Source organism: Schistocerca gregaria, chromosome 6, assembly GCF_023897955.1.
Source record: "Schistocerca gregaria isolate iqSchGreg1 chromosome 6, iqSchGreg1.2, whole genome shotgun sequence".
NCBI classification, from domain to species: domain Eukaryota; kingdom Metazoa; phylum Arthropoda; class Insecta; order Orthoptera; family Acrididae; genus Schistocerca; species Schistocerca gregaria.
This window is the reverse complement of record NC_064925.1, coordinates 315,257,803-315,285,309: the sequence shown is the minus strand read 5'-3', so window position 1 is coordinate 315,285,309 and position 27,507 is coordinate 315,257,803. Positions and strand designations below refer to the sequence as shown.

At 42.8% G+C, this 27,507-nt stretch overlaps 1 protein-coding gene across 1 annotated transcript in view; it reads left to right on the top strand.

The window, feature by feature from the left end:
* LOC126278537 (galanin receptor type 2-like) overlaps positions 1-27,507 on the top strand; it is a 1,269,802-nt gene that overhangs the window by 1,101,766 nt on the left and 140,529 nt on the right. Inside the window, exon 6 of the mRNA XM_049978712.1 lies at positions 5,872-6,171. Within this exon, the coding sequence (XP_049834669.1) occupies positions 5,872-6,171 (300 nt within the window). The remainder of the gene's footprint in view (positions 1-5,871; positions 6,172-27,507) is intronic.

The window sequence follows — 27,507 nt, the reverse complement described above, 5'->3', positions numbered from 1 at the left end:
ACACTCCGCTGCAGAGTGAAAATCTCATTCTACGTGTAAAGATATTTTCTAGTCACTAAGTACTCTCACTCTCAAATATGGGTATTGGCGCGACGTGGGCTACATTACTTTTTCACTCCCATTTCGACCCTTTGAATATAGGTAGTTCTTACCACAATGATTTCCCAGGTAGTATGTGATATGTATACATAGTTTGGCTGAAATCGCCCTAGTAGTTTAAGGGACATACATACATACAGAGTGATTTTTATTAACGTTGAAATCCCCCAAAATGGCGTAGATGACACTGTAATAAATAATCTCTGTATATAAAAGGCAACGTCCTGATTGACAGAGTGACTGAATCATCGCCCAGTCCAGACCGCCAACTATAGTAGTGTGAAATTTTGAGAAGGTGTGCATATTACACTGTACATGTCGTTTAAGAAATTATTTTTCGAAATTCCAACACTAACGGAGTGAAATAAGAATTTTTTTTAACTGTCGCTATCAAGGCCAATTTGAAGCTAGACCTACGAAAACTGGTATTTGGTTTCTCTGTCATAAGTACGAGTTTCAGTAGTTTTGGAATTGTTTTCCTGTGGGGGTGAAATAGTGGGCAAAAGCTTTGTTTGAAAATATATCATTATTAAAGAACTACTAAAGCATTTTTAAAGGTACAATTATCAAAATCGGTGTTTGACTTTAGTTTGCAAATGAAAAAACACGTGCTTCAGTATATTTTAAGAGTGAACCCATAACGGGATGAAACGTTTTATGAAAATATTTCCTAGCAAAAAAATTTTGTAAAGCTAAGTTTTCGAAAATTCGTGTTTGGCTTCTCGGTTAGAGATGAAAAAATACGTGTTTCACTGTTCTTTGAAGTTTAACCCCTAAGGGCGTGAAATAGACTCAGACTGATTCACTGACTGATCATCGCCCAGCTCAAACCGCTAATGACAGATACTTGAAATGTGGATATGGTGTGGATCTTTTACTACAGGCGTGGTTTAAGAGAGGATTCTCTTAAATTCCATTCTTACTGAGTTGACATAAGGAAAGAACGGCTTTTTGAAATTTTTAAGGCAATTTTGAAGCTAGAACTAGGAAAATTGGTATCTTGTTTGTCAGTAAGAAAATCAAAGATACGAGTATCAGCATTTTTGTAAGTTCAGCGGCTAAGGGGATAAAGGAGTGGGTGAAATTTTTGTCAGGGCTAGATCTGCGGCAGCTGCTATTTGACTTCTCGGTTAGAAATAAAAAAATACTTGTTTCAATGTTTCTGGAAATTCACCCTCTAAGCGACTGCAGTAGAGATTGAAAATTTTAAAAAATATATTTTGTTACTTTGAAATATGTTAAAGCGAAATTAATGAAAACTGGTATTTCATTCCTCTGTTAGATATTAAGGAATATTTGCTAGATGATGAAAGTTGTGCTATAGACATATCTCCACAAGAACGCAAAAGACATGATTAACAATCATCCAGTACCACATCGCGTTTTGGGGAGAAGTACATTCGGAAAATACAATGCTTATATGTCCATCATTAGCGTGAAAAGCTTAGAAGGTGCTGCAAATTTGCGAACATAAAAAATCCGGTAAATAAAAAAAATCTGTACAGGCCATACATTCTACGAGAGAGAGGCAGCGGGCGTTAAGTTTATTTAATATAAGGCACATTCGATCTCAAATTCCAGGACGTACCAAACAAGTGGATGTCGTATGTTGAAGAGGGGACGTCGTAGGATGACGTAGATTGCCGCTCATGCAGCGGCTGAGGTTGTAGATCCTACTCTCGCTGAAAGAAGCAGTACTACACTTAATTCCCTTCTCTACTCTGTTTCCGTAAATGTAAACCGACTCGCCCTCGTCTTACATTACCACTACAATACCGACCACCAGCAACTGAAGGATGGGGCTACTAAATTGGACACCGTGGTGATAAAAGTCGTCGGATACTTCCTAATATCGTGTCGGGCCTCCTTTTGCTGGTCTAGTGCAGCAACTCGATGTTGCATGGATTCAACAAGTCCTTGGAAGTCCTCTGCCGAAGTATTTAACCGTGCTGCCTTTATAGCCGTCTACAATTCCGAAAGTGTTGCGATGCAGGATTTTGTGCACGAACTGACCTCTCGACAATGTCCTATAAATGTTCGATGGGACTCACGTCGGGCGATGTATGTGGCCAAGTCATTCACTCGAACTGCAAGACTGTCCTTCAAACCAATCGCGGACAATTGTAGCGTGGTGCCATGGCGCATTGTCATCCATAAAAATTCCGTCATTGTTTGGGAACATGAAGTCCATGAATGGCGGTAAATGGTCTCCAAATAGCCGAACATAACTATTTCTAGTCGGTGACGCTGTCCACTCCATGTAAACACAGCCCACGCCATTATGAAGCCACCACCAGCCTGCACACTACCTTATTGCCAACTTGTGTCCATGGCTTCGTGGTGTGTGAGGCACACTCGAACCATACCATCAGCTCATACCAAATGAAACAAGGCTTCATCTGAAGGGGACACGTTTTCCAGGTGTGTGGGGTCAAACGGGTACCGAGCCCAGGAGAGGTGCTGCTGAGGATGTTTTGCTGTTAGCAAAGCCAGTCGCTTCATTGTCCAAATGGATACAATCGTCGTACGTCCAACATTTATCTCGGCAGTTATTTCACACAGTGCTGCTTGTCTGTTAGTACCGAAGCAGATGCTGCAGATCTCGGTCGTTAAGAGAACGCCGTCGGCCACTGTGCTGTTCGTGATGAAAGATATTGCTTGGAATTTTGTATTCTCGGCTCACTGTAGACACTGTGACACAGTAGTGAACTGGCTAACGATTTCCGAAATTGAACGTCGCATGTGTCTAGTTCCAGCTACCACCATCTGTACACTTGGTGTTTCAGTAAGAGCATGAAAAAATGTAGCAGAACATAGAGAATGCACCACTGAATAATTTGAGAGAGGGAGCCTGGAGTCGGAGAAGCAAGCTTAAGCAGATGTAGAACTTGCCCACCAGTTTGTCTTGCATTATTGTTTTCCACTTTATTTACAAAATAAGATGCTCACAAGTTTAGACGTATTGTGTTGCTTATTTATATGTGAATTTTTATTCCCTGTAAGGGAACAAGGAGGACGAGCCTGTTCACAAGGAAGTCATGATGCAGATTGTTTACTTTACTTGTCCGTAAGGTATCTCTGTTGTATCGTATTTTCATTGTCCCATGACAAAGTACTGAGCCACGTGATGTCACTTGAGGAGTTACTCGACCGAATAGTAGCGGCTCCGGTCAAAGAAAACCATCATAACGACCTGATGAGCGGTGTCCTGACCACACGCCCCTCCTACCCACGTCCTCAATTGAGGATGACACTGCGGTCAGTTGGTCCCGCGGTCATATGGTCCCAATAGACCACTTTGGCCTGAAGACGGAGTGCTTTTTGACAGAAAATGCTATGAATCAACGACACGCCCGTTCATTACTCAGTGCTGCTCAGGGACAGTGGCCAGCCAATAACAATTTCCTGTGACATTCTTGTTGCTGTGTTTCCCCTTTCCTTAGGTTTTACTTTCTTATGTATCATTTTCCTTCTTTTCCTGCTTTCTTTGAGTGTGTGATTTAGTTTTATTAGGACTGTCCACATTCGTTCCGTTTAATGTGTGTCAGGGCGCTGATGACCTTGATGTTGACCGCCCATAAGCCCCAACACACCACCACCACTACGATGGAGTAGTATCGGTAAAGTATTTCCTGATCGCTGGATTGGAAGGGGAGGTCTTATTCCTAGGACTGCGAGGTCACCTTACCAGAAACCCCTTGATTATTTTGCTTTGGCGATGTCTGACTTTACTTGTGTATGAGACCCCAGTGGATACGGAGATGAAATTACTTGCCAGAATCGTAGCTGTCCGTGATGTAATTGGAAACAGAACAGGGACATTTGTCAGCAGGCGTTAAGAGTCTTTGTCGCTGATGTTATGTTTGCATTGAGGTTGATAGCTATCAGTCTCAGCACATTTTCTAAGATAGATTCGAAATGGTCCGTTCATTGTGTGAATGATTGTTTTGCAATTAACTAATATAAATAAAAAAATAGCGAGGTGGTTGGTTTGTTGCTTTGGCGAAATGGACCAAACATCAAATTGGTCAAATGGCTCTGAGCACTATGGGACTTAACATCTGTGATCATCAGTCCCCTAGAACTTAGAACTACTTAAACCTAAGAACATCACCCACATCCATGCCCGAGGCAGGATTCGAACCTGCGACCAAACATCGAGGTCATCGGTCCTATCGGATGACGGAAGGACGGGGAAGGAGATCTGCAGTGCCCTTTGAAAGGAAGCATTCTGGTATTACGGGAAATCGCGGGAAAACTAGATCAGCATGGCAGGATTCGGGTTTGAACCATCGTTCCGCGAATGAAGGTAAAGTGTGCTAACCACTGTGCCAACTCCCTCGGTGAGTAAACAATAATGAGTTTTCTTCCCATTATCTCCTTAAGCTGGATTCTCCCACCCCAGGTTCCCTACCTCAAATTGTTGAGTGAACATCCTGTATGCCCTGTTAAACGTTTCCACACTCTTATGGAAACACCCTGTACGTGGGATCACCATACCTTATCTTTCGTCACCACAGTATTTACACCACGTGATCGAAATATGCGGACAGCTGGCTGAAAATGACAAGTTTGTGGCGCACTCCATCGGTAATGTTCGAATTCAGTATTGTGTTGGCCCACCCTTAGCCCATGCCACTCGCAGGCATACGTCGAACGTTTCATGGGGAATAGCATCCCATTCTTCACGGAGTGCTGCACTGAGTAGAGGTATCGATGCCGGTCGGTGACGCCTGGCAGGAAGCCGACCTTCCAAAGCATGGCAAAGGTGTTCTGTAGGATTCAGGTCAGATCTCTGAGAAGGCTAGTCCAATACATTATAAACAGGTGCTCGCTGGTGTTGAAAGGTGCAATCGCCATCCCAGAATTGGTCTTCACCAGTGGGAAGCAAGGTACTTAAAACATCAGTGTAGGCCTGCGCTGTGATAGTGCCACGCAAAACAACAAGGGGTGCAAGCCCCCTCCATGAAAAACTCGACCACACCATAAGACCACCGCCTCCGAATGTTACTGTTGGTATTACAGACGATGGCAGATGACCTTCAACGAGAATTCGCGATACCCACAACGTGCCACCGGGTCGCTATAATGTGTACTGTGATTCCTGACTCCACATAACGTTTCTCCTCTGTTCAATCGCCCAATGTTTACACTCCTTACAGCAAAGGAGGCGTCGTTTGGCATTCAGGGACGTGATGTGTGGCTTATGAGCACCTGCTCGGCCATGCCGTGGATTCTTATGCAGTCTGAAATTCCTGTGTGATGGTCTGGATAGATGTCTGAGTATTACACATTAGGACTCTCTTCTACTGTCGGCAGTCTCTGTCAGCCAATGGACGAGGTCGGCCTATGAGCTTACGTGCTGTACGTGTCCCTTCACGTTCCCACTTCACTGTCACATCGGAAACAGTGGACCTAGGGATGTCTAGAAGTGTGGAAATCTCGGGTACAGACGTATGACACAAGTGACACCCAATCACCTGACCACATTTGAAGTCCGTGAGTTGGTGGAGCGCTCCATTCTGGTGTGTCACGATGTCTAATGACTATGGAGGTCGCCGGTGTGGAGTACATGGCAGTAGGTGGTAGCACAATGCATCTAATATGAAGAACGTATGTTTTCGGGGTGTCCGGATACTTTTTATCACATGGTGTATGTTGAAGGTAGTTTCTATCGAGGCGATGGAGGTAACTAGGAGCTGGCCGGGCAAGTTGACCTTAGGATTGTGACTAGCGGACTTGCCCCTCAGTAGGCCGTGTGTGCGTGCGCAGGGCCGGAGCGTGGTGCGCGAGCGTCGGCGCGTGGCGCGCATCCTGCTGCTGCTGGCGGTGCTGTTCGCGCTGTGCTGGCTGCCGTACAACGCGCTCTCGCTGGCCACCGACATGCTGGGCGGGCAGGCGGGCGCGCCCCTGCGCACCGCGCTGCGCTTCACGCTGCTGCTGGGCCACGCCAACTCGGCCGTCAACCCGGTGCTCTACTGCTTCCTCACGCGCACCTTCCGCTCGGCGGCGCGCGAGCTCATCGTCTCGCGCAACTCCCTGCTCGCCTCCCGACACCACCAGAGGCACAAAGTAAGTTGCTACAACGCAGAGGCGGCCCAATACACCGGACGCAAAAGGCGACACACTATGAAGGACAACCTGGTAATTTTTAGAAAGCCGCTGTTCTTGTAGTAGTAGTAGATGTAATAGTAGTTGAAGGAGGAGGAGGAGGAGGAGGAGGAGGAGGAGGAGGAGGAGGAGGAGGAGGAGGACTAGGAAGGAGGTGCTACGGTGCTGGGCCGAAACTACGCTACTGGCCATTAAAATTGCTACACCAAGAAGAAATGCAAATGATAAACGGGTATTCATTGGACAAATATATTATAATTGGCATGTCATTACATTTTCGCTCAATTTGGGTGCATACACCTTGAGAAATCAGTACCCACACCAACTACCTCTATCCCTAATAATGGCTTTGATACACCTGCGCATTGAGCCAAACAGAGCTTGGATGGCACCCCATTCCATCACGTCGGGTGATAGAAAGTAAGGCGATGACGAATACACGCTTCCAATGTCCGTTCACCGCTATGTCGCGAGACAAGGATGCGACCATCATGATGCTGTAAACAGAACTTGGATTCATCCGAAAAAATGGCGTCTTTCCATTCGGGCGCCCGGGTTCGTCGTTGAGTACACCATCGCAGGTGCTCCTGTCTGCGATGCAGCGTCAAGGGTAACCGCAGCCATGGTCTGCGACCTGATACTCAATGCTGCTGCAAACGTCGTCGAACTGTTTGTGCAGATGGTTGTTGTCTTGCAAACGTCCCCATCTAATGACTCAGGTGTCGAGACGTAGCTCCACGGTCCGTTACAGCCATGCGGATTAGATGCCTGTCATCTCGACTGCTAGTGATACGAGGCCGTTGGGATCCAGCACGGCGTTCCGTATTACCCTTCTGAACCCACCGATTCCACATTCTGCTAACAGTCATTGGATCTCGACCAACGCGAACAGCAAAGTCGCGATACGATAAACTGCAATCGCGATAAGCTACAATCCGACCTTTATTAAAATCGGAAACGTGATGGTACGCATTTCTTCTCCTTAAACAACGCATCACAACAACGTTTCACCGGCAACGCCGGTCAAGTGCTGTTTGTGTGTGAGAAATCGGTTGGAAACTTTCCTCATGTCAGCACGTTGTAGATGTCGCCACCGGCTCTGACCTTGTGTGAATGCTCTGAACAGCTAATCATTAGCATATCACAGCATCTTCTTCCTGTCGGTTAAATTTCACATCTGTAGCACACCATCTTCGTGGTGTAGCAATTTTAATGGCCTGTAGTGTACTTCACACATTTTGCCAAAAAGATATTTCAATATCACAGCTCAGAACTTTTCTCCGACAATTAAATGTCACATACCCTCGCTTCATATTCCAGGTTCTAACAACACCATGCTACAAGAATGAAAGCTTAACAGTTTTATAGCAACACACACGAAATCAAGCTGAAGTTACAAGTTTTCTACACTGACTGTAGCTCAGGAGAAGAAGGTTTCGAAACTGACTTCATTTTCATATACCTCAGGTAGTTTAAAGCCTGAGTTAGAAAACTTAGCTGCTCTTTCCCAAATTTTGACGTAACCCATTCCAGAAGAGCGCTTGCAGTTACCATCTAAATTACTCAAACTTGTAAAAGGCTTAATAGCAAAGCTCAGTGAAGTGAAGAGATTTAAATAATAATAATAAACAAATTAGATACAAAATGTAGTGAACACTTTAAAATTTAAGGTTTAATACACGAATACCAAATAGTGCAATTCTCAGGCACACAGTCTTTTCAAGCAGTAGTTATCTATAGGAGTTGATGCAGATCATTAGGAACAGTGGTAGCTCCATGCGAGCAGTAGTCAAAGCCTAGAATGAAATGCCATTGACTAGCTAACACTTACTACCCTGCAACATAAGTAATTAAAATCTATGAAACGTCCCCTTATAAAAATTATGTATGGCTGTGCTTGTAAAACCTCTTACGTTATTTGATTTTCAAACAGTTGAGCAAAACTCAACGTACTCAAACACTTTTCTCTTTACTTATTCTGATCATCACTACACTGACATCCTACAAAAGAATGGCCCTCACAAGCAATAACCTATATCTTTCATGAATCACTTACCTCACAAAACTCTTCGTTACTCGAACTACTGAAATACAGCGAGGGCCAATACAGGCAGCTAAATAAAAGATTCTAACTACTGAAGGCACTAACTACTGATAGACATAGTTAGCAAATGAAAGATTTTGATACAGAACAAACAATGTATTTACCTTAATGGCGTTTCAAATATATGACATCCATGTTTACAAATTTCCTTTTTCTGGCGGACAGACGTCACTTCGTCCATTCTCAAAACTCTGGCATCTCTCTCTCCACATCCATCACTGCTGGCGGCTCACCTCCAATTGCACAACGCTACTCGCTGTTCACATCCAACTGCCCAACACTACAATAGCGAATATTCCAACAATGCCACCCAGCCACAGACTGCACACAGTACAGTCAGTTATTTTCATACAGGGCGCTACGTGGCGTTACCAGCATAAAAACCTAAATAGCCTACTTACACCTAGATACTTAACTTAAGAGACCGCCTTCAAATAATAACACGTAGGTACAAGTCCCACAGCCAAACAGCTGCCTGCTAGGTTCTTAACAAAACATCAGCAACCGAGGTGGCCTTTACACTGTGTTAACAAAGAAAAACATTTTGGTAGAAATACCTGAAACATATATTTGTTACCACAAGCAACCAACAAGTAAAACATGATGCATGGTACTTATGCCATTGGTAGATACATAGCTACTGATCTGAGTTTAACAACACACGACCAACTTGAGGTCTCTGTACTGTACGAACGCTGACATGTGAGTAAACGTAACTCGCCTTTATCATGTAACCTGGACGCGATAACAGTATAAGTAGCACATAAATTATCACAGCTTCGCGGTAGAGAACCACCGGCAGATAGCGTAACCCTCCAATCCACCTAGAATTAACACAGAGGCGCCAGGAGGCAAGAATAAGAATAAATGACATGACTCCCACAATACTCTGTCACAATATCATCAATTCATGGCAGTCTCTGATGCGACAATTTTCTAGAGAACCATCGAATCTTCCAGGAAGCTATACACGCACGAGAACTACAGCAAAAGTGTCTGATAAAAGCAAGCTGAACGACCAGCTGAAAACGAGACAGCTGTAAAAATGAAGTCGTCATAACTGTTAATATGAGTACATTTGCCCTCAATAAGAGTACATTTGTCCGGTAGTGAGACAAGATGGTCAATGCATTCATGCCTATGGATTCACGATTTTACCCAGGCATGCAACTCTTCATCCGAAACTAATCGAGGACTACAAATCTCTTTCTTCAGGGCTCTAAGAACCTCGTGGCAAGAGGTAGAGACTGTATGGAGGATGTCTAAGGGTTTCCCAGTGAAATGTCTGTAGCGCAGTCGACACAACTTTGGCCACAAGTGAGCGGGCATTAGCCTGCCACGGAATGTTGCTGTGTGTCAAGATTCCTTCACGTTCAGACTTGGTGAGCTCCAATTTATGCAAAATGTAGTTAGGTGATCAAATTTGTGCAAACAGTCACATAACGGTTGTACATTTCTAATGAAAAACGATTTGATCGGAATATTTGGTTGACGTCAAGGAATATGATAAACAGTAGTACGAGTGATTATCAGCAGTTGATTAATGTAGCCATTCTCTCCATTCGATCTTGATTCGGAAGAAGTGCGAAAACGTTGAAAGCATTCTGCCTGGTGCAGAGAGCACACGGACCACTACAGAGGTATGAGGGTGGTTTGATAAGTCTGGTAAATTTCCACGGAACAATGGATCAATTTTGCTTCGCATTCATGGTGGGTGAGCTTGATTATTCCAAGGATCATATGAAGAATTTCAACAATGTAAAGTGTATAGTTCATTGTTGACAGTCGTTCCAAGTGATCAGCGTGACGAGATGCTTGAGAATAGAGAAAAATGAATTTCTAGTTGGTATGAAACATTTTCATTTCGAGAGCTGGATTGCCGCACAAATTAAATCAGAACTGGATGAGGTTCACGTGCACTGAGAATCATCCCTGAATACGATTTACTTTTGAATTAATGAACTGAAACGCAGTTGCACAAAAAGCCTAGACGAAGCGTGCTCTGGCTGTGGACTTGGGGTTAGTACAAAGGAAACCATTGATACAATAAAGGATACGGTAACAAAAGACAGCCGAATAAAAATTCGTGTAATTGCTGAGAATTTAGGCGATTCAACTCGGATACTGCGTAATATTCTGCATAGAGAATTGGCTATGAAGAAGCTGTGTGCAGTTGGGTGCCCCATTTGCTCTCAGCCCACCAAAAGTGCATCCAGAACATTTAAACACGATGTCTGACGTTGTTTAATCGCAGTCCGCAAGACTTTTTGCGCTAATTCGTTACTGGCGATGAAACCTACATCTATTATTACCCAACAGAGTCAAGACGGCATTCAAAACAGCGGACAAAGGCAGGTAAAAGGGCACCGAAGAATCAAAGACCAAGTTGCCAGCTGGAAAGGTGATGACCACTGTGTTTTGAGATTCTCAAGGAATCCTCACAGATTATTTGGAAAAATACCGGAACCATAACTGGACCCTATTAGGCTTCAATGTTTGATAACTTGGAACTTGCGTTGGCATAAAAAAAGATAAAGGTTGGCACTCAAAAAAGTGTCCCTTCACCGGGATAATCCGATAATGCGATGAAAATGACGAAAAAATAGGTCTGTTCCACATCCACCGTATTCACCGTTATACTTAACCCCAGTGATCTCCTCCTGTTGCCTAATTTAAACCTTTGGTCTGCTGGAAAGAAATTTTCGTCAGATGAGGAAGGGTTGGATGCAGTCAACGAGTATTTTGAGGAGTCCGACAGAACCTATTTTTCTGATGAATAAGCTGGAGGATTGCTGGACCAAGTGTATATCCTTTAAAGGAGACTATGCCGAGAAGAAAGGTGAACTGATTTCGTAGACTTTCCCGGCGTAATAACTGCTGATATTCTTCACGGGTTTGCAGCCGGATCATTTCGTCCTCCAGACACAATATTTCGGCGGACCAGCTGGCCGCCATCCTCAGGTGAGTTAATGCTGGTGCACTGCCTCGCCGGAACTGAGTTCCAGCCACAACGACGGAAACCTTTATACACCACAAACCGTTCACCGCGCGTGCGTGAGAAGATAGCGCCTCCTGGCGGTAAGAAGACACGCAGCGCGCCGGTGGAGAAAGACGGCGGAAACGATAAATCGCATCAGGAAGGATCCAAAGATCGAAAAGAAGAACGTTTTTGTTTAATGTCCGACAACATCGGATTCCATATTTTGCTTAGAGGAAAACCTCTATCCCTGTTAATAATATTGCTTGCTAATCTGATTTCAATAGATTCTTTAAGAATACATTCCCAATAGCGAGAAGCAGGAGAGATCAATTGTGTCCTGTCGTACATCATTCTGTGTCCCTCGTTAAGGCAATGTTCCGCCACTGCAGATTTCTCGGGCTGGAGCAACCGAGTGTGCCGATGATGTTCCACACACCGGTCCTTAATCGTTCGAATAGTCTGACCAATGTACTTCTTTCCACAGTGACACGGGATTTCATATACACCGGGTTTCCTCAAACCCAAATTATCCTTAACTGAGCCGAGAAGGGCTCCAGTCTTGGCCACCGGCGTAAAAACACTTTTAATATCATATCTCCTTAGAATTCTTGAAATTTTAGATGATATACTTCCCGCAAAGGGTAAATAAGCAACAGCTACAAAAGTATCCTCTATAGGCTCGCGTGACGGACCAAACTGAAGAGCACGGCATATTTGTTGTTCCGTATATCCATTCTGTTTGAAAACAGTTTTCAAATGGTCAAGTTCTTCTTTCAAATGTTCCTCGTCAGAAATGGCATAAGCTATTTTTACCAAAGTCCGCAAAACTCCACTACGTTGGTGTGGTGGATGACAGCTGGTCGCATGAAGATAACGGTCAGTATGAGTAGGTTTCCGATACACACTGTGTCCGAAAGTCCCATCGTCCTTTCTTTCAACCAAAACATCAAGAAATGGAAGTTTGCCATCACTTTCAATTTCCATAGTAAACTGAATGCTCGGATGTAGACAATTAAAGTGATCCAAAAAACGATTCAAGGCATCAATTCCATGCGGCCAAACCATAAAAATGTCATCAACATATCTGAAAAAACACTTAGGTTTAAGAAACGAAGTTTTGAGTGCCATGTCCTCAAAGTCTTCCATAAAAAGGTTAGCGACTATGGGGGAGAGGGGACTCCCCATAGCCACTCCGTCAGTTTGCTCAAAATATACATCATTAAAAAGTAAATACGTCGAAGTCAACACATGACGACATAACTTGGTGGTTTCTTCATCTAATTTCTCACTGATTAGTGACAGGGACTCTTCAAGAGGAACCCGAGTAAAAAGAGAAATAACATCAAAGCTGACAAGCAAGTCAGAAGGACCAGAGTATAATGATTTTAATCGTCGAATGAAGTCAGACGAATTAGATATGTGATGTTCACATTTTCCCACATATGGCCTGAGGACCGAAGCTAAATATTTGGCCAAATTATAGGTAGGGGCGCCCAAGTTGCTGACAATGGGACGCAGAGGAATACCACTCTTATGTATTTTGGGTAAACCATACAATCTCGGAGGAACCGCCGCACCAGGATGAAGTTTCTTGATGACATCACTAGGTAAAGAGCTCTTCTTTAAAAGTGAGAGAGTCTTTCGTTTTATACAATCCGTGGGATCATTTTTGATTTTCCGATAGGCCGATTCCTGTAGCAAAAGATCCATTTTGGCAACATAATCCTCACGTGCGAGAATAACCGTGGCATTGCCTTTATCAGCCGGAAGAATGATTAGATCCCGATTTTCTCTCAGAGACCGAATAGCAGCCCTTTCACAAGATGGAATATTATTCCTTGGAGGTGGAGTTCGACGAAGTTTATAGGCAACCTCCTGCCTGATCTCTTCTGCCCTGTCCTCAGGAAGGCGGGCCACAGCTTGTTCTACAGCACAAATAAAATCCGTAATAGGAGTCCTCTTGGGAGTAGGTGCGAAATTTAACCCTTTTTTCAAAACAGATAATGTAGCATCATCAAATTCCTGAGTCGTAAGATTAATAACCACCCGTTGACGGGTGTCGTCACCAGACATAATAGGAGAAACAGAGAGACGTTGGAACTTAGATGACTGTTTACCAGCAGCAATTTTCTGCACCGAGTCCGAAAAAGCCCATGAAGCGCTATCCACCCATTCCCACGATGTGGCAGACAGTCTCGAAGATATTTCCAGATGCAAATAAAATAAATCTTTGGATATAAAATCCAATCGTCGACGCGTAAAGCGAATACGTTCCCGTACCAATGCACGACTGGCCCGCTTCTTGATTTTGTTGGCCGCTTTTGTGTCAATATAATGATTAATTCTGGCGAATTTAGGGATAATACCCTCGTCCCGACATCTCAATAAAAACACAAGTGCACTCAGTAACTTCCCTTTCTTCTTGCGAAAATTATCCAACTTTCTAACAAGACTCACCATCTCCTCCCCGTAGAGGTTTTGGATGTGATTTCGTAGACTTTCCCGGCGTAATAACTGCTGATATTCTTCACGGGTTTGCAGCCGGATCATTTCGTCCTCCAGACACAATATTTCGGCGGACCAGCTGGCCGCCATCCTCAGTATATCATCTAAAATTTCAAGAATTCTAAGGAGATATGATATTAAAAGTGTTTTTACGCCGGTGGCCAAGACTGGAGCCCTTCTCGGCTCAGTTAAGGATAATTTGGGTTTGAGGAAACCCGGTGTATATGAAATCCCGTGTCACTGTGGAAAGAAGTACATTGGTCAGACTATTCGAACGATTAAGGACCGGTGTGTGGAACATCATCGGCACACTCGGTTGCTCCAGCCCGAGAAATCTGCAGTGGCGGAACATTGCCTTAACGAGGGACACAGAATGATGTACGACAGGACACAATTGATCTCTCCTGCTTCTCGCTATTGGGAATGTATTCTTAAAGAATCTATTGAAATCAGATTAGCAAGCAATATTATTAACAGGGATAGAGGTTTTCCTCTAAGCAAAATATGGAATCCGATGTTGTCGGACATTAAACAAAAACGTTCTTCTTTTCGATCTTTGGATCCTTCCTGATGCGATTTATCGTTTCCGCCGTCTTTCTCCACCGGCGCGCTGCGTGTCTTCTTACCGCCAGGAGGCGCTATCTTCTCACGCACGCGCGGTGAACGGTTTGTGGTGTATAAAGGTTTCCGTCGTTGTGGCTGGAACTCAGTTCCGGCGAGGCAGTGCACCAGCATTAACTCACCTGAGGATGGCGGCCAGCTGGTCCGCCGAAATATTGTGTCTGGAGGACGAAATGATCCGGCTGCAAACCCGTGAAGAATATCAGCAGTTATTACGCCGGGAAAGTCTACGAAATCACATCCAAAACCTCTACGGGGAGGAGATGGTGAGTCTTGTTAGAAAGTTGGATAATTTTCGCAAGAAGAAAGGGAAGTTACTGAGTGCACTTGTGTTTTTATTGAGATGTCGGGACGAGGGTATTATCCCTAAATTCGCCAGAATTAATCATTATATTGACACAAAAGCGGCCAACAAAATCAAGAAGCGGGCCAGTCGTGCATTGGTACGGGAACGTATTCGCTTTACGCGTCGACGATTGGATTTTATATCCAAAGATTTATTTTATTTGCATCTGGAAATATCTTCGAGACTGTCTGCCACATCGTGGGAATGGGTGGATAGCGCTTCATGGGCTTTTTCGGACTCGGTGCAGAAAATTGCTGCTGGTAAACAGTCATCTAAGTTCCAACGTCTCTCTGTTTCTCCTATTATGTCTGGTGACGACACCCGTCAACGGGTGGTTATTAATCTTACGACTCAGGAATTTGATGATGCTACATTATCTGTTTTGAAAAAAAGGGTTAAATTTCGCACCTACTCCCAAGAGGACTCCTATTACGGATTTTATTTGTGCTGTAGAACAAGCTGTGGCCCGCCTTCCTGAGGACAGGGCAGAAGAGATCAGGCAGGAGGTTGCCTATAAACTTCGTCGAACTCCACCTCCAAGGAATAATATTCCATCTTGTGAAAGGGCTGCTATTCGGTCTCTGAGAGAAAATCGGGATCTAATCATTCTTCCGGCTGATAAAGGCAATGCCACGGTTATTCTCGCACGTGAGGATTATGTTGCCAAAATGGATCTTTTGCTACAGGAATCGGCCTATCGGAAAATCAAAAATGATCCCACGGATTGTATAAAACGAAAGACTCTCTCACTTTTAAAGAAGAGCTCTTTACCTAGTGATGTCATCAAGAAACTTCATCCTGGTGCGGCGGTTCCTCCGAGATTGTATGGTTTACCCAAAATACATAAGAGTGGTATTCCTCTGCGTCCCATTGTCAGCAACTTGGGCGCCCCTACCTATAATTTGGCCAAATATTTAGCTTCGGTCCTCAGGCCATATGTGGGAAAATGTGAACATCACATATCTAATTCGTCTGACTTCATTCGACGATTAAAATCATTATACTCTGGTCCTTCTGACTTGCTTGTCAGCTTTGATGTTATTTCTCTTTTTACTCGGGTTCCTCTTGAAGAGTCCCTGTCACTAATCAGTGAGAAATTAGATGAAGAAACCACCAAGTTATGTCGTCATGTGTTGACTTCGACGTATTTACTTTTTAATGATGTATATTTTGAGCAAACTGACGGAGTGGCTATGGGGAGTCCCCTCTCCCCCATAGTCGCTAACCTTTTTATGGAAGACTTTGAGGACATGGCACTCAAAACTTCGTTTCTTAAACCTAAGTGTTTTTTCAGATATGTTGATGACATTTTTATGGTTTGGCCGCATGGAATTGATGCCTTGAATCGTTTTTTGGATCACTTTAATTGTCTACATCCGAGCATTCAGTTTACTATGGAAATTGAAAGTGATGGCAAACTTCCATTTCTTGATGTTTTGGTTGAAAGAAAGGACGATGGGACTTTCGGACACAGTGTGTATCGGAAACCTACTCATACTGACCGTTATCTTCATGCGACCAGCTGTCATCCACCACACCAACGTAGTGGAGTTTTGCGGACTTTGGTAAAAAGAGCTTATGCCATTTCTGACGAGGAACATTTGAAAGAAGAACTTGACCATTTGAAAACTGTTTTCAAACAGAATGGATATACGGAACAACAAATATGCCGTGCTCTTCAGTTTGGTCCGTCACGCGAGCCTATAGAGGATACTTTTGTAGCTGTTGCTTATTTACCCTTTGCGGGAAGTATATCATCTAAAATTTCAAGAATTCTAAGGAGATATGATATTAAAAGTGTTTTTACGCCGGTGGCCAAGACTGGAGCCCTTCTCGGCTCAGTTAAGGATAATTTGGGTTTGAGGAAACCCGGTGTATATGAAATCCCGTGTCACTGTGGAAAGAAGTACATTGGTCAGACTATTCGAACGATTAAGGACCGGTGTGTGGAACATCATCGGCACACTCGGTTGCTCCAGCCCGAGAAATCTGCAGTGGCGGAACATTGCCTTAACGAGGGACACAGAATGATGTACGACAGGACACAATTGATCTCTCCTGCTTCTCGCTATTGGGAATGTATTCTTAAAGAATCTATTGAAATCAGATTAGCAAGCAATATTATTAACAGGGATAGAGGTTTTCCTCTAAGCAAAATATGGAATCCGATGTTGTCGGACATTAAACAAAAACGTTCTTCTTTTCGATCTTTGGATCCTTCCTGATGCGATTTATCGTTTCCGCCGTCTTTCTCCACCGGCGCGCTGCGTGTCTTCTTACCGCCAGGAGGCGCTATCTTCTCACGCACGCGCGGTGAACGGTTTGTGGTGTATAAAGGTTTCCGTCGTTGTGGCTGGAACTCAGTTCCGGCGAGGCAGTGCACCAGCATTAACTCACCTGAGGATGGCGGCCAGCTGGTCCGCCGAAATATTGTGTCTGGAGGACGAAATGATCCGGCTGCAAACCCGTGAAGAATATCAAGAAAGGTGAACTGTTTATGAAAGAAAAAAACCTTGCTTTTTTACCAGGGTTATCAAACCAGCCTCAGAAAAGAAGGCTGCCTTCTTTGGAGCCATATCGCTAACGGCCACCTGAGAGGCGAGGATCAGTGAGCCAAGGGCAGTCAGTTATTTGTGACCCGGCGGCACAAGCGCCACCACGAAAATCTTACGAGCCGGAAAGAGAGAAACGTTTTACCAGAAGGCACTTTTGTGCACAAAAGTAGAAACCAGAGTGTTTCTCCGGACGGACCAAGCACCACAGATCTCGAAAACGGAATGGGGATCCACAGTATTGGGGCCTCGAAGACGGGAGACAGCGCTGGACGAATTGACTCTGCAGAAACCAAATAGTTCCAGGAGTCGTCTCGCTTAAATAAACTACAGATCATCAGAGAAGTTCGGCTGTGCTGACAAAGATTGCCTTATTGTTCGCAGAACAGAAATACATAGTGAGTGAAACGAATAGTCTTAGCGTAAGATGGTAGGATGAACGTTACTGGTTTAGTAAAAAATTGGAGAGTTCCAGAGAAGAGGACTACCGCGTTGTAAGGAGCATTTTTACACGTCGACACTCGGAAGATCCAGAACCCAGCCAATCTGATGTCAGGCATTCGATCAGAAATCACTACTTCGCTTTGTCCTTTATCGTATATCTGAGTGTCCGTCTTGAACTTGGTTTCATCGCCATAAGTCGTGTATCGAGGAAAACAAAGAAATTACATTCTGACTTGCACTTTACGCTAGCGAGGTAGTTGGTTCCACCAGTGACTGACTTTGCAGCAACTTCAGTCCCCACCCACAGCGCTAAGGGGAGATCGATGCGCAACCGTGAGGCTAGGTGTAGGGGAACTAGATTTAATAACATTTTGACCAACTCAAGTTTCACTTTAAAGACGCTTTTGGTATCAGTGGTCTGCTTTCAAGTCCAACCACAGGTTTGGCGTATTCTTTTCTGCTATCTGTTTCCAGTTAACATTACGAAACCCACTGGCACTTCGCAACTGCAGTTAATACATTTGCGCGGTTATTAGTATTTTTGCTGCCAACCCATAAGTCAGATAAGACAGGCTTCATTACATTAATGTTGCCACAATTTGTCATTTGTTTTGTCGATAACAATGTCGCAAAAAATCAAGGTAATTGAGATTCGTGTCTGATTTAGTATTCATAAGTTTCCTCATTCTTTATTTTGGAGGTCATGCTAGTTACTGTGACGCCTACCAGACCTATATTTTATTGAAACCCGGGTTGCTGTGCATTGTCCACATACCACTCTAGCGTTAATTGTCTAACCCCGTTCCAGACAGTCAATGAGCAGCGTGACCTTGTAGTAAAAACAACAGATCATCGTGGCTTTCCCGTAGCTGGCGTGTACGGCTTTGGACTTTTTCCACTGAGAGTGAAGCAATGTGCTTCCATTGTTTGTTCTGACACTTGCTCTTCGGCTCAAAGCGATGACACCGTATCTCACGTTCCGCAACAATAGAGGACGGGACACGATAATCTTCATCGTGATACCGTTCGAGGTGCTGCAGTCATATCGACGTTCTGTTCAACCACTGGTCTTCCGTCAGCCTATGTGGAACCCACGGCGCACGGATCTTACGGAACTTCAGATGCTCTGTCCTAATGGACTAAGCGCTTACGTGACTGATGCCATCGTGAGCTGAATGTCTGCTACCATACGTCCCTGACTGACTGCTGTCTTTATTGACGCCCGACGTTTTCTAAATCTCTTTCATCAGTATAAAAATTGTAAATTGTAGCAGCTGTGTTCGGAAAGTACCAGAGCTCCAAGCGCTAACAGAAAGCACAGACGCTCAAATCATTATAGGTACTGATGGCTGGCTAAAACCGGAAATAAGCTCAGCAGAATTTTTTGCGAAGAACCTAACTATGTTGCGAGAGGATAGGTTAAACACGGTTGGCGATGGCGTGTTTGTGGCTGTTAGAAGTAGTTGATCTTGTCTCGAAATTGAAGCAGGTAGTTACTGTGAGTTACAATTGTTACAGGTCACTGTTGGCAACCGAAATAAAACAATAACTGGATCCCTTCACCGATCTCGCAATTCAGATGATGGAATTGCTGAAAGATTGAAAGAAAACTTGAGTTTGATTTCAAACACGTACCGTACTCATACCAGTATAGTTGGTGGTGACTTTAATTTACCCTCGATATGTTGGCGAAAATACATGTTTAATTCCAGAGGTTTGTATAAAACGTCATCCGAAATTGTGCTAAACGCATTCTCTGGAAAATTATTTCGAGTAGTTAGTATATGAGCCCACGCAAACCGCAAACGGTTGTGAAAACACACTTGTCTCTTAGCAACAAATAATTCTGAGTTAACAATGAGCATCAAAACGGATAAAGGAATTATGGTTGTCGTAGCAAAATGGAGTATTGTAATCCCCAAATCCTCCAAAAATAAACGAAAACTATACCTATTCCGAAAAGCAGATGAAAATTCACTTGTCACATTCCTGAGAGACTCTTCACTCCTTCCAAATTAAAGATATAAGTGTACAGTCAGATGCGGCTGGAATTCAAAGAAACAGTATCGGTAGAAATCGAGAGATTTACAATAAATAAGTTAACAAACAACGGAGTTGATCCTCCTTGGTACACGAAACGGGTCAGAACATTGTTCAGAAACAAATGAAATAGCATGTCAAATTTCAACAGACGTAAAGTCTCCAAGATTGGCAGTCTTTTACTGAAGCTCGAAATGTAGGGCAGGCTGCAGTGCTGGATGATTACGATTAGTTTCCGCAACGAAACTTTGTCTCGAGGCTGGCAGAAAATCCAAAGAGATTCCGGTCGTATGTGAAGTATGCTAGCGGCAAGACACAATCAATGCCTTCTCTGGGCGACAGCAATGGAGATGCTCATCAAAACAGTGCAGCAAAAGCAGAGTTACTAAATACGGCGTTCCGAAATGCCTTCACAAAAGAAGACGAAGTACACATTCCAGAATTCGAATCAAGAACAACCGCCAACATGTGTAACAAGGCAGTAGATATCCTTGGAGTAGGGAAGCAAGTCCCGACTGTATAAAAAATTGATTTCTTTCAAGGTATGCTGATGCAACTAGCTCTTTACTCACATAAAGTGCTGAGTGCTATTGTCAAGCGATTTCAAATTGATTCCGTATTTCTGGATTTCCGGAAGGCTTTTGACGCTGTAACACACAAGCGACTTGTAGTGAAATTACGTGCTGATAAAATATCGTCTCAGTTATGTCACTGGATTCGTGATTTCCTGTCAATGAGCTCAAAGTTCGTAGTAACTGACGGAATGTCATTTGACTAGAACGGAAGTGATTTCTGGCGTTGTCCAAAGTAGTGCTACAGGCCTTTTGCTGTTCCTTATATATATAAACGATTTGGGAGACAATCGGAGCAGCCGTCTTAGGTTGTTTGCGGAAGACGCAGGAGATTAAAACAAATTGCAAAACGATTTAGAAAAGACATTTGTAACGTGAGAAAATTGTCAATTGAACGTAAATAGCGATAATAAGAGTGGAAGGACATGAAAGGGAAGCAGTGGTTGGGAAGTGAGACAGACAGTGTTGTAACCTATCCCCGACGTTATTCAACCTGTGTATTGAGCAAGCAGTAAAGGAAACAAAAGAAAAATTTGGAGTAGGAAATAAAATTCATGGAGAAGAAATAAAAACTTTGAGATTTGCCGATGACACTGTCATTCTGTCGGAGACAGCTAGGGACCAGGAAGAGAAGTTGAACGGACAGTATTTTGAAAGGAGGATATAAGATGAACATCAACAAAAGCAAACCGAAGATAATGAACTGTAGTCAAATCAGGCGGTGCTGAGGGCATTAGTTCGGGAAATGAGACACGTAAAGTAGTAAATCAGTTTTGCTACTTGGGAAGCAAAATAACTGTTGATGGTCGAAGTAAAGACGATATATATTGCAGACTGGCAATGACAAGAAAAGAGTTTCTGAAGAAGAGAAATGTGTAACATCGACTATAGATTTGAGCTTCAGGAAATCTTTTCTGAAAGCATTTGTGTGGAGTGTAGCCATGTATGGAAGTGAAATTGGAACTATAAAAAGTTTAGACAAGAGGAGTATAGAAGATTGGGAAATATGGTGCTACAGACGAAATCTGAAGATTACATGGGTAGATCACGTAACTAATGAGGAGGTACTGAACGGAATTGGGGAGTAGAGGAATTTGTGGCACAACTGGACTCGAAGAAGAAATCGGTTGGTAGGTCATGCTCCAAGGCATCAAGGTATTACCAATTGAGTATTTGAGGGCAGCGTGGAGGGTAAAAATCATAGAAGGAGACCATGAGATGAATACACTGAGCAGATGTAGGTTGTAGACGTTACTTGGAGATGAATAAGCTAGCACAGGATAGAATTGGGTATAGAGAGCTGCATCAAATCAGTCTCTGGACTGAAGACCACAAAAAGAACAACAACAACGAAAAGTGTGCTAAAAGGAATCTGTTAAACTTCGGTTACACGATAAATCAGTGAAATTTTTAGGCCGTAAATTCTACTAAATGCATGTGAATTTCAATTACGAACAATTTAAATTCGAAAGAACACACAGATAATGTTGTAGGGGAAGGCTAACCAAAGACTGCGTTTTATTGGCAGAACACTTAGAAAATGTAACAGATCTACTAAGGAGACTGCCTACACTACAGTTGTCCGTTCCCGTTTAGAATACTGGTGCGTGGTGTGTGAAGAAGTTCAAAGAAGGGCAGCACTTTTTGTTTTATCGCGGAAGAGGGGAGGGAGTGTCACTGAAATGATGCAGCATTTGGGATGGGCATCATTAAAAGAAAGGCGTTCCTCGTTGCGGAGGAATCTTCTCACGAAATTCCGATCACCTACTTTCTCCTCCGAATGCGAAAACATTTTGTTAATGCCGAGCTACAGAGGGAGTAACGATCACCATTATAAAATAAGGGAAATCAGAGCTCGTACGGAAAGACATAGGTGTTCATTCTTTCTGAGCCCTATGCGATATTTGAATAATAGAAAATTTTGAAGGTGGTGCGATGAACCATCTGGCAGGCATTTAAATGTGATTTGCAGAGTATCGATGTAGATGTAGACGTATATTCTATGCAGACACACGCGCAAGTTACGTACTCAGTTCGCGATAGGAGACGCTCGGGCAGGAATTTCACTTTATGACACTCCTTCCGTACTTAAAAAGCGCGCCACACCTCGCTCTTCCTCTGTCCCAGACCAGAAAAATCGGACGCACACAATACTCCCTGGCCGCACGCCGAGCAGGCAAAAGGTAGAACGTTGAATATTCGCGCTGTTTCTTCCTGATTCCCAATAGAGGACATGTCTATACACACACTTACTTGCGTTACCAACTTCCACACCAAGCACGTCGTGTAACTTGTCTCGTTTTCATTTGGCCAGCGCTCTTATTTGAACAGATTTACGGCTTCATTGTCGTGTAGTTTGTTCGATTTTCTCTAATGGTTAATTATCACCTTTTAGAAATTTTGTGTGTACTGAAAAATGGTATTAGCTAGACAACATTTCTGGGCTATGATTACTTATGATTTTACGAAATTAAATCATCATTAACTGTTAAACAATATGAGAATCGACTTAGAAATGCAATCGCATCTAAAGCAACAATTTATAACTGGCACAGGTTATTAAAAAGGATCAATTTTTCTTAGTGATTAATTTCGTGAGCGACGTCCAAAAACTGATGTCTAGTTATGAACATATTGCCACTGAGAGTCCAGTGCTTGTAGAAGATCGGCAGACAGATTATGAATGTATTCACATGACATTCGGATTTGTATAAATGAAACGCAAAACATTTTCATCAGCAATTCGACGTGACACAGTTTTGTACTCGAAGGATTCCCCATAATAGAGTCTCGATCAAAAACGGCAACTCACCGATTTGTGCAGAAAGACTGTACATTTCATGCATGGTGTTTCTAACTTGGTTTGAAATGTCGATCGTTGCGTCTTATGATCCTGAAAAGGAAAGTCAATCAGATCAGAGGGAACCTTAGCCTACAAAAGTCCGTGAATTCATATGTTCATGAGAAGATGGCTCATGATGTTTTTTTGTTTTTTTTTTTTTTACAAAAACGAGCATTAGTTTTACTACAACATCGTAAAACACATTTTCCGTTATTGGCGATTGTGGCAATAATATCTACTTTTTTAACGAAATTTTGAAAAGTTTTATGAGAAGTTTCCACCACTACAATACATCATCACGTACAGCAAAACTAACAACTGAGAATCTGACTGGTCTAAAGTTCATGACCGTGGACCCTTCACCATATAGCCCTGATCTAACATCTTGCGATTTCTTTTTGTTTCTATGAATTAAACGTGAAATCACTTTTTCGTCATCAGAGAAAGTGAAACTCGGTTTCTGAAGCTTATCAGGACGAGTGGAATCGTGGCTTTAAGAACAGATTGCATCGAATGCAAAAATGTATTGATTATAAGGGACAACATTTTGAAAAATAGTAAAATCATTTAAATTTTTCTAAACCACGCTGTTTGTTTTTCTAAAAAAAATTCTATCGCTGTCGTATGGTTCTAATGGCTCTGAGCACTACGGGACTTAACATGTGAGGTCATCCGTCCCCTAGAACTTAGAACTACTTAAATCTAACTAACCTATGACATCACACACACCCATGCCCGAGGCAGGATTCGAACCGTCGACCGTAGTGGTAGCGCGGTTCCTGACTGAAGTGCCTAGAACCGCTCTGTCACACCAGCCGGCTCGCTGTCGTATGTGTAGTTGCTAACCATTAATGGTTTAATAACTCCTCTTACACTTACGGCATGTTACCATTACAGTGAAAAGTGGTAATGCATTGTGTTTCTTGTGAGGCTGGGATCAATGCGCAGAAGATTGTAGAAGTTGAAGGGGATGTTCACATGAGCGTTTGCTACAGGTTCGTAACAATGAAACAAATTACAAAGAATTAATAATCAATATTACTCACTGTGTATTTCGGACTCATTACTAATAACTGAGTTACAATAGCTAGGAAGATTATGAAAGCATAAACGTTTACTGCAGCAAAGGTGCTCACGATTGGTATTTCTTATTGTGTAGGTGGTGATCCTTGTGTTCTACGTCTTTGATAAAGGAAAATCAGATCGCCTGGAGGCTGCAAAGTCACTTTCTTGTATTCAACAACTAGTTTCTACTGCTTTAACAGCATTTATATTCTATACACGATCTGAACCGGCCTCGAAAGGCATAACAGTACAGACCGTCCTCTGTGTCGTCCTCAGCTGACCGGCACCATTGGATGCGGAACGCCGCTAAGTGCGAGAATAACAGCACAGTCAGGTTAACAGTTCATGCATCCAAGCTGTTGACAAGAATAATATACAGAAGAATGGAAAAGAAACTGAGAATGTGTTGGATGACGTTGAATTTTGCTTTAGGGAAGGTAATGGCACGAGAGAGGCGTTCATTGAGGTTGATAATGGAAACAACACTAAAGAAAAATCAAGACATGTTCATAGCATTTGTCCTCTCTGACCTATCTTACAGGAAAAAGCGCTCCACAATGTCAAATGGAGAAATATGTTCGAACTTCTGAGATAAATAAGGATAAGCTATATGGAAAGACGTGTAATATGCAATGTGTACAAGAGCCAAGAGAGAATAATTAGAGTGAACGACCAAGAAATAAATGTTCGGATTAACCTACTGTTTAATCTATACAACGGAAAAGCTATGACTGAAATAAATAAAAGTTTCAGGAATGGAATGAAACTACAATGTGAAGTAATATCAATGATCACTGACGCCACTTCTACCTTCAGAGAAAGTGAAGAAGTCCATGAGCTGCAGACTGACAGGAACAGTCTAATGAGAACATAACATGTATCGAGAGTAAATAGAAGAAATAGGAAAGTAATTAGAAGCAGCAGACATGAGAACCAACAGAAACTTAAAATCAAGGAATTCTGCTACCTATGCAGCAAAATAACCCATGACAGATGAAGCAAGGACATCAAAATTAAACTAACACTGACACGAAAGGAATGTACAAGAGAAATGTGCTGGTATCAAACATAGGCTATAATTTGAGGAAGAAATTTTTTGAGAATTTACATTTGGAACACAGCATTTGGTGGTAGTGGGAAAACCAGAAAATAGATAGTCGAAGCATTTAAGACTGTTGGATATTAGGCGGACTGATAAGGCAAGAAACGAGAAGATTCTACGGAAAATCTGAGAGGAGAGGAAAAGAAAAAGAGGCAGGATGGAAGGACATTTCAAGACATCACGGAATAACTTCCATTGTATTAGACGGAACCTTACAGGGTAAAAACTGCAAAGGAAGACAGAGATTGGAATATATCAGAAAATAAGCGCTACCCTGAGATGAAGAAGTTAGCGCAAGAGGATTCGTAGGGGGCCGCATCAAACCAGTTAGAAATCTGATGAATAAAAAAAAATAATGGAGGGGCCTGTACTACTCTGGGAAAAGCTAGATGGTGATCCATTCTAGTGCTAGACATACCCGACAACACTCCGGTGACCTGACGGGAACCAGTGTTATCGCTGAGGCAGCGCCGTTGTCTTTTAACGCTATCTGGTCGAAAGCCGTTGTATTGGAAGACTAGTGCCAGCCATTGTCATCTTACGTTATGAAACATTAAAAATTTTAAACATTAATCTGCAAAATTGGCAAAGTCGTTAAAAATTGCATATTTTACCGAACACATGTCCTTCATTAAAACATTAAAACACATCGGTAAGCTGCTGCATCATCCTGCACGGCCGGCCGGGGTGGCGGTTCTTGGCGCTACAGTCTGGAACCGCGCGACCGCAACGGTGGCAGGTTCCAATCCTGGCTCAGGCATGGATGTGTGAGATGTCCTTAGGTTAGTTAGGTTTAAGTAGTTCTAGGGGACTTATGACCTCAGAAGTTAACTCCCATAGTGCTCAGAGCCATTTGAGCCATTTCATCATGCACGCATGAAGCTGCCACCACGGAAGAGGACAAATAAAATGATTGAGCTACACCGCAGGTCGTAATGTGGCATAGGTCTGCGTGTGTACTGCACCTTCAAGACGGACATTGATTTTTGAAGAATAAACATGTTTATTTTCAGGTTCACTATATTCAGTGGCTATCGCTGTTAACATGCCCATTTAAAAGTGCTTATAAAGTTTAATTCATACCATATGGTGACATTGGCCCACCATAATTGGCCAGTATGTTACTATTACCTTCAACCAATTCTTGACTAAATTTAAGGTTTATTTTATTCGAGACTTTCCAGCGTAATATACGAACACTGATACTTGAGTGTCTGTCTGGGTTTGAAGTGAAATAGGTTTTGCACCACAATCCCTTTACATAACACGCTTCACAAGTGCCGACAACAGTGCTCTCTGCTCAGCGGTAAACGTTCACCAGACAGGTCACACTTACAATGTTTAAGGTTCACCGCACAGTTTCGAGCAAGATACGGTCATTACAACTTCAAAGAGTATATTTTACATTTACATTAGTACCTTCTTTCGCGCCACTGACACGTATTTGAGTAACAACGACCCTGAGTTAGAAAATAGAAGATTCGCTCTGAAACTATCCGGACTTTCAAACCTGACTGAATTCACTTATTAATACTTTCCCTCTTATAAATTCGATTATGGATCGATGTAAAAGAGAAGTAATTACACTTGAGGAAGAATTATTTGCTCGCACTTATGAACTATTACGCACTGGAAACAAAAATGTAGTCTCTTTCATTCCATTAGAAGCTAGTCACTTATAATCATATTGTAGGAAAAAAGTTTCCTTTTCAACTGCTTGACGAGATAAAAATACCCTGGGATTATATTCCAGTCCTTTACGCATTATATTATCGAGTGGGGGAATGTGAAACTGTCGATGGCGATCAGTGTGTCGAATGGAAACACCATTCTTTGCGGATACTTCGGCTCTACTAGAGAAGAGAGGGCCCTTTGCTATAACCGTGCCAGCCTGTCACATTTTATCACAAAAAAACGCGTACATGGCTGTACATTGCACTCATAACTGGGCCTTATAAACATAGCAGTCATTGACACCTGTTCAACATTCTGTGAAAATTATGTCAAGCTGGAATATTACTACAGCAGTGACACAAAAAAATATTTGGACTAATACTTCGCCAGACTGCAATGTACACAAGCTTCTAAAGCACTGATTAGCAGGTGCGCAATAATAATACGATA